We start from the raw sequence: 9,009 nt of genomic DNA, 5'->3' as shown, positions 1-9,009 counted from the left end.
ATTAATAGTTATCAAAGGTACCAGGATTATAATTTAATACGCCAGACGCGCGTCTCGTCTACATAAGACGCAGCAGTGACGCTCAGATCAAAACAGTTTAACAGAGTACAAAGTTGAACATTCCAAAAGCACCTGCATACGGGGTATATATCACCCAATTGATACGATATTTCCGTGCTTGCATTTCCTATCTTGATTTTCTTGATAGAAGGTTGCTGCTCTCAAGGAAGCTATCAAACCAAGAGTTCCAAATGGTGAAGTTATAATCATCCCTTCGTAAATTTTACGGACGCCATCACGAGTTGGTTGACCGTTACCGAATAACCGTTTCACAAATGATATCTGATATGTTCCTTACGTCGTAACTACACTCCCCTTCCCTTTCATGAAAGTGACTTACCGAATTAGACTAACTCCCAGTTATTTATTGTAGCCCTGTCTTGTAATGTTGTCCTTTTCATGTTATAATTAACACTGCCATTCAAAAGGGAGGTTTGTCATGTCACAAAACCAGGTTCAACCCACCATTTTTTTCATAAAATGACCTGTACCAAGTCAGAAAAATGGCCATTGTTACATTATAGTTCGTTTCTGTGTGTGTTACATTTCAGTGTTGTGTCTTTGTTGTGTCGTAGTTCTCTTATATTTGATATGTTTCCCTAAGTTTAAGTTTGTAACCCTGATTTGTTTTTTCTCTATTGATTTATGAATTTTCAACAACGGTATAATACTGTTGCCTTTATTAAAGGACGCCACCCTCATTTAAATGATCTGGTTTGGCGGATTTAATAAAAATGTTCGACCATTTATGCTAGACATGAAGGTTTAAGCAAGTACACCTAAGTTTTGAAATATATCTCGTCATTTTATTTAAATGTTGTATGATAAGTTAAACAAACATACTAAATGAAAACAAATCATTCCAGAAATTGTTACATCATCATTTTGTTTTTAAGGAGGCTCGATGGCACAAAATTTCAGCAACAATGTAAACATTGTTGTTCCCTTACAAATAGTTTTATTACACTATTAGTTGTTACTTAATGCTATGGTGAGAAAATCAACCAAAACAATAAACTCTTTTTAGTCCCAGATGATTTTTAAAATGTTCATATAATTGAAAAGCTCCAAATTATCTCCTTTTATTGCGAAAATGCTATTTTTTGCATTTAAACTCAAATATATTTTTAAACTCATTGGTGACCTTTTTTAGGGGGAGGGGTGTCAAACAAGCTGTACTTAAACTTAACAATTGTAAAATATTCGATTTCTGCATGTAATTTGGTTTCTTTTTATTTCGATATGACCTTCATTTCTCCTATTAGTTCAACAGAACAAAAGTACCTGAATAAAAACTTATGTTTCTTTTGAAAGCAGATTGTGAGTTTTAATGAACGGTGACCCCATTTGTTTGATTTTATTTTTCTATTACGTTTATGATAAAGTTTATTTATAGATAAAAAAAAACAAATAGCGGGATGCTATATTGTAAAACAAAGATGGATTCATACCAGCGAACCCCATCAAGAGATGGTTTTATTCATATATATATAATTTATTTGCAGCATAAAAACGTACACATATCAGGTTGCATCGACACTGTATCAATACAATATTTTAGTGCGGTATAATTCAACTAAAAAAGACAAACACCTCTTACATGTTGCAGCTTGATAACAGATGCATATTTAGTGAGGCCTCGAAGGTCGAAGTAATGTTGCGATAAACTATGATTTAGATTTTTAAAAGTCTTAACTTTCTTTTTTCTGCTGAGGTACATATACCATTATCACAATGCATAGCTCTATCATAATAATGAAAAGCTGCGTCCTTATCACCGAATATTTCACAACATACTCCAACTAGTGTTAAACAATTAGATGCTACTGTAGATGACGCATACTGTGTTAAACATAAATGACGTAATGCCTGTTGTCTGTTGAAAGTATCACCAATATGATGATAGCATAGGAAGCTTAGACAGTGAGCCATTATAATAGGTGAAACTATGAAATATTCGTCTTCTACATCCAGCTCTAGTTCTTTTGGTATTAATGATGAGTTCTGTATGTACATGACATCATCTTCAACAGCTGTTTTCATCTTAACATTCAGTGACATCGATGAATGTACCTTATGTCTGTAATTATCCACATCTGCTTCATTGTAGTAGTATCGTTTTAAACACACCATATCTGGTAAACATTTTGATAGCACATACTCCGTAAGTTTGAGTGTTACATTGTACTGTGCTGTTTCATAATAAAACGACGCGTACAACAACCAACCTGTCACAGTATCCCTCTGTAAACCGTTTTGTAAATGTCTATGATAACTTGTGCGTATGTTATAGTTTGTATTCGGTGGTGGTAACAGTTGTGCTGCATATTGACTGATGGAAGCATAATAAAACTTACAAACACCGATATTAAATGTCGATTCAGAATTTTGTAAAGATTCAATATATGTTAGTACGTCATAACTTTTTGTAAGACTTAACATTGTACCTGTATTATACAACATAATACTAGAAGTTTTGTAAATCAGGAGGTCTAACATCAGTATTGATTGTTCACTGGTTTCACTAAATGGCGGATAACAACTAATATTACAATTATAAGAATGATATAAATTCTGCATCAATCCATTGATTCCACTATACTTTATACTATTAAGTGCACTGAGTAGTGAGTTATTGTTATATTTATTGATCTTTCCTAAGAACATGTTGTGTTCAGGTAAGAAATAGTTCGGACAGTAACAGTTGTTCACCCATGATATTAGCTTATTAATGCAGAGAGAAAAACAAATAAACAATTTAGGTAATTGAAATGTGTCTATATCAACTTCCTCTGAGACCCAGAATAAAGCCGTCTTCAAAAAGTAAGAACACAACAAATCTTTAACATCGTCGTTTGTGTTTACGATACGCTTTAATGTTAATTTAAGAAGACCATAACACAAGACTTGAGTTAAATTAAACGAATGTACAAGTTGTTTTTCTGCCACTGAGAAAGATATTCTCCATAATAAATTACAATTTGCCATAATCCTGGGTCCTATAGGTACTAATAAACAACCGTAATTTATTATCCTGTCAATTATTGCATTAGGGGGCCATTGCCGTCGATAACGCAATGTCCATGGCATGGCATGGTATGGTAAATATTTACTTCTAAGGCAGAATGCAATATCTACAGTTTGATTTTGATCTGATAAGCAGGGACAGTGTGTTAAGACATTCTGCCTTTGTATATTAGACTGCTTCATACGATTTACAAAGTTAGTCGTTGATAAATATACACCTGTTTGTGTATAGACAATATTTTCTTTAAATACAAATGGATTTGCTCTTTTCCCTACTGCTATCAATCTGAATCTAGTAAATCCAGGATGATCAGTATCTGTCTCCATAAATACTTCAGTACGTTGTACCGGATGTTTGATATTCCTTTCAATCTGTGTTACGTTTACCACTTCATCGACAAGCATTATATCTACGTCACTTCCTGGTAAATCCAATCCTTCTGCTAAACTCCCACTTGATATTTTTGTTATATTTTCTTCATGTGCATTGTATATTTTATCATGTAAGATAAACATAATTTGTCTTTTACGTATGTCTATTTCAGTTCCTATTGTTCTTATAAGGTGGTTAACCAAGTGGTTTTCTATAGAATCATTTTCAGTCCAAGACAGATACTCTATAAAATAAATAAAGATATGTAAATATATTTCGCCATATTTAAATCGTATAATGACGTTCGTAAAATATATGTACATACCCTGACATAGGTTACATAATAAAAAATGACATCTTACAACCAATTGAACAAAACAGTATTGTTGGATATGTCACCCCCTCGACCTATTACTTAATTTGAAGATGAAGAACTACCATTCGGTAGTTTATAGTAAATTTCAGTGTGATACAATGTAAATGTTATATGAAACGGACGCTTTTCTGCCAAAAGAACATGTACTTCTATTGGCATCATTGAATAAACATGTCTAAAGCAGTACAATGTATTATGTCAAACCACTGTTTTGATTCAAATACTACCTAGCAGATGTATAATAGAGACGAAAATCTCGTTTTGAGTTTCCTTCCAAGTCAAAATTTTAGTGTTTTTCAGATTAGTTTTCATGGGGAGTTTTTTTTATTTGTAGACATATATAAGAAGATGTGGCATCAGTGCCAATGAAACAACTCTTGATTCAAGTCACAAGTTGTAAAAGTAAACTATTATAGTTCAAAGTACGGTCTTCAACACGGAGCCTTGGCTTACATCGAACAGGAACCTGTAAAGGTCCCCACCACATTTTAGTGTAAAACCATTCAAACAAGAAAATCAACAGTAGTCCAATCTATACAAAAAACAGAAGAAAGAGAAACAGGTCATGGTGTTGTCAAGTTAAAAGAAGATGTTGTATGCTTATAAATGAGACAACTATCCATCATAGATTAATTGGGGTTGATGCTTTGAAGCTATAGGTCGTAGTTGACTCACCAAATGAACATAACTTATTACAAAAAGCAAGCGTTTGATGGCTTTGTCATAATAATGTTAAGCGAAACAATCAATTGCTTGTATAGAAAAAATAAACAAACACAAATAGATAAATATGATGATATACAAAGACAAAAGACAACGCCTGAATTATATGGTCCTGACTCTGTGTGTCTATGACTTATGGTTCTAGATTAACACATGTCTTTTAAGGTTTTTGCTATATTTGTTCTACATCAAAATGTAAGACACAAATCCAACTCTCTATTTTGTGACAGAAATTTAAAAAAAAAAGAAATTACCTTTATTGCAGTCTGTACAATTATCTAAGTATTCCAGATATTCATTTGAAGCTTTGTCAGGATATCTAAGATTCATTATCCAGCTTTCGTGTGTTTTTCTTCTGTCTAAACAATCTTTATACATTCGTTCAAACTGTCTGATTGTCAATCCGAAAACATCATTTGAGATTACGATTCCTCCATCATCAGACTGGTAAACCAATGGCGTGTATTTCCGTTTTCCACGGTAAGGAAAACGTTTAACCCCATATGTCTTCCAGTATGTAAATTTTCTTATTCCAATCATATGCTTTTTGTCGTCATTTGCCTGGTCCATGATGAATCTAAAAAAAGAAATTATCAAAGTTGAAATCATAAACCTACATTATTATATAAGAGCAGTGTATTCGAGATGTGACAGCCCTGTTCGATATTTTTCATCGTGAATTAATTTAACTCTTTCATTAAATGTCCTGTGCCAAGTCAGTAAAATGGCCATTGTTACATGAAAGTTCGTTTCTCTGTGTGCTACGTTTCGGTGTTGTGTCTCTGTTGTGTCATAGTTTTTTTTGTTTTTTTTTGCATTTGATACGTTTTCTCTCAGTTTTAGTTTGTAACGCGGATTTGTTTTTTTCTCCATCGATTTATGAATTTTGGACAGCGGTATACTACTGCTGCGTTTAATTAGACCGTGTTTTCATCGATGCCAAAAAGTGTGCAAAACTCGAAAAAACGGACAAAGTAATTCCCGGGTTTGATAAACCATGGTTTTACTAAATAAAAGAGTCGATATAAATATTGTTGTTTGATTTATTTATTTCTTGTTTTTTAACATCAATTTCAGTACTTTTGGTTTTTCATGAGGTTCAGGTTTTATTGACATAGGACGCTGGAGGGCCTAGAAAAGAACCACCGCACAGCTGACGGAACCAGAAAGAACCACAGAACTTCCGGAGTCCGAATAGAACCAACGATCGGCCGCATTACAATTGACAATCCTATTGAATTAAGATTAGACTTTTCAAACTTTGTTCCTCTTAACATTGTGAATTGTTGAGATAATACCAGCCTAAAAATGCGTTATGCTGCTAATCCAACTGATGTGGCTGATTTTCCTGGCATTTTACTAGTAAGTAAACTGCAGTTGCTGGTTATCTTAACGTTGTACACACATAACAAACAGTGTACCAAATGAAAGGGCAAACACGTATAATACTATTACTGATGATTAGTTTGGATGTAGACTTGATGTGTTTTTATTAAACATTAAAAAAAAAAGATTTACCACTGGAGATATACAACGTTATATTCGTCTTAATCATCGTTAATTGTTATATTTGAGTTGTGATTGAGACTTGAAGTTACACTGAATTATCCATATTTTATTTGTTAAAGACATAAGCTTTAACGTGAAAGAAACGAAACACAGTATAATACTTTTCATGTAACCAATCGAGGGAAAGATAAAAAAAAAAAGATTGGACTAAACAATTTCTCAATATTTTTCAGAAACATACAAGTTTGTATTATGATAGTTAATGAGATAATTCTCCACCTGATACCACATGACATAGAACATTTTCAAAATAGGTAACCGTACGGCCTTTTAAAATAAGCCAAGATATCCCGTTATTAAATTGGATAAGGCCCCGAAAATATAAATGTAAAACAATTAAAAGGAAAACATTCATGGGAGTTCTTAATAAACATTTGTGTCTTTCTACCTCAATATCACTTGAAATATTTATATCGTCGTTTGAGGAGTTGAGTTTTATTGTAAAGAACTTGTTCAGATGATATATTCTATTGTTTTTGTTAACACAAACACATTGAAATCCTGATAAACACTTATATCAATGGACTTAACCGAAACATCTCTTTATGAATCATCTGTTTTAATCTCCACTCTATTCTTATTTGTATACATGCATTGACAGAAAACCACATCAAACAGTCAAAATATTGCTTTATATGTTATCAATTGTACCTGATAAGCTGGATGTTAATATACACATGTAATAGGGACACACTTTGTATTACATTTTGTTTATGTCCAAACCAATAAAGGAGAAATAACAATAGTGCAATGTGGTATATCAGCATATGAAACTAACAGTAAAAGGTCGTATTCATAATTCAAAGTGAAATACGAGTTAAAAAAGAATGAAAGTACTATTGTGATAACTCATCATATGATCGTCACTGATGAGTCTTATGTAGACGAAACGCGCGTCTGGCGTATTAAATCATAATCCTGGTACCTTTAATAACTATTTGCACCACTGGGTCAATGCCACTACTGGTGTCCGTTTCGTCCCAATGGGTATCACCAGCCCAGTGGTCAACACTTCGGTGTTGACATGAAAATCAATAATGTGGTCATTTTTGTAAATTTCCTGTTTTCACAAATTTTAATATTTCGAAAAACTAATGATTTTCTTATCCCAGGAATATACTACCTTAGCCGTATTTGGCACAACCTTTTGGAATTTTGGATCCTCAATGCTCTACAACTTTGTACTTGTTTGGTTTTATAAATATTTTGATATGAGCGTCACTGATGAGTCTTATGTAGACGAATTGCACCTCTGGCGTATTAAATTATAATCCTGGTACCTTTGATAACTATTAACTATTTTTACAGTTATAACCCCTGACCACCACACTACTTCTATCATTTAACACTGTAGTCGTACAAGAATCCCCCACCCCCTGGAATGAGAGAAACCTTACCTTTCGTTCAATGGAGACACATTTACAGTTGAAACCCCTGACCACTATACCACTTCTATGATATTACGCTGTACTTGTTGAGAGATGAAGTCGTAGAAGAAAGAAAACGAAAGAAGAAAAACTTCCTGCTGGAAATTTACAATACTTGTCGTGGAAAACTTTTCATTGGTTCATACTTTAACAAATAAATTGAATGATCAAGTGTTTATTACTAGCTGCACTTCACAGTAGGGAAATAAAATGAAGTGAAACATTGAAATAAGTCTTACAATTATGTTTAGTTTATTTTGCTATGTTTCGACTTTCCCCGTGCTCATACATAATATGATTTTATTTTTATCTTAGTTTCCGTTTTTTTGTTATGCTATACTTCACTTATTATATTTTTAGAGAGTTGAACTTTTAAACCGGTTTATTGCTAATACGTATTACAGCTAAATGTTTGTCATCAGTGAAATTAAGATGCAGTTAATTAATTTTTACAGTTTTTAAAATCAATACAGATGTTATATGATTGTCAATAAATTAACTTAGGTCCTAATTAGTCCAAAAATTCAGCGGATGTAACGAACAAAGAAAAAAAAATTTCATCGGCTTAGAATGGATGGAAATAAAAAAAACCCGCATATTAAACATGTTAAACTGCATCAAACTGTAAATTTAAAGAAATATCTAAGCAAAACCAAATTTTTACGCGACAATAAAGTTTGGCAGAAGAAAAAAAAATAATAATTAAAAACCAATTGTTCAGAGAACAATTGAAGGTCTTTTCACCAAAAAAACATGTCTTCAAATATGAAATAAGTAAAATTAGGTGTAAAATGTCATTTCAAACATCAAATGATAGTTTATTGTACGCTGATAAAATAAATATATGGTTTCGTTTCAATATTCAAGGGAGATCATTTGTAACTTCCAGTCTGAAAAATGGTACACCCGATACTATTTGAATATTTACTTAACAGTGATTCCAAATATGTCTGATTCTATATACTTTTATTTTAATAAGGTATGAACAATAGCTACTTCCAGTTTACACAAGGTCACTTCTAGTTGCTTTTTCCATGGCTTTATCATGTATACATATGAAATAAAAGCAAAGGTAAAAACCTAGTAAGGCAAATCAATAAATGACCTTGAGATCAATTTCAAGGTTATAAACCAAGGACCCAAAATCAAAAGACCATAGTTCTTAATTATATTTGGTTAAAGATTTATATCACCAAATGCGTATTTTTAAATACAAGAGGGGAGAAAACTCCATTTTGCGTTCCACGTTCCCTTGCAATAAAAATTTACGTGTTACGACATGTCGCAACTAACCATTACGTAAAAATCATTTGTCTATATTTTATCGTTTTTGAATAAAAGTGAAAATGAGCCAAAATCAAAATTTAGAATATGACCTTCATTTTCAGTTTTTTAGACAAAGGACCTTAAATCAAAAGATCCTAGGTTTTGATTAACTCTGTGGATCGGGGGGC

At 32.5% G+C, this 9,009-nt stretch overlaps 1 protein-coding gene across 1 annotated transcript; it reads right to left on the bottom strand.

The window, feature by feature from the left end:
- Positions 1 to 664: 664 nt before the first annotated feature.
- Positions 665 to 7,633, bottom strand: LOC139499450 (uncharacterized). The gene is made up of 3 exons (XM_071288128.1): positions 7,526 to 7,633; positions 4,814 to 5,136; positions 665 to 3,704 (listed from the first exon to the last, which is right to left on the bottom strand). Exons 2-3 carry the CDS (start codon positions 5,127 to 5,129, stop codon positions 1,735 to 1,737), a joined length of 2,286 nt encoding a protein of 761 aa, XP_071144229.1. The 5' UTR covers positions 5,130 to 5,136; positions 7,526 to 7,633; the 3' UTR covers positions 665 to 1,734.
- Positions 7,634 to 9,009: the final 1,376 nt, after the last annotated feature.

This window comes from Mytilus edulis, chromosome 12, assembly GCF_963676685.1.
Source record: "Mytilus edulis chromosome 12, xbMytEdul2.2, whole genome shotgun sequence".
Lineage (NCBI taxonomy): Eukaryota > Metazoa > Mollusca > Bivalvia > Mytilida > Mytilidae > Mytilus > Mytilus edulis.
The sequence above is the reverse complement of the archived record's forward strand: the minus strand, read 5'-3'. Positions and strand labels throughout refer to the sequence as shown.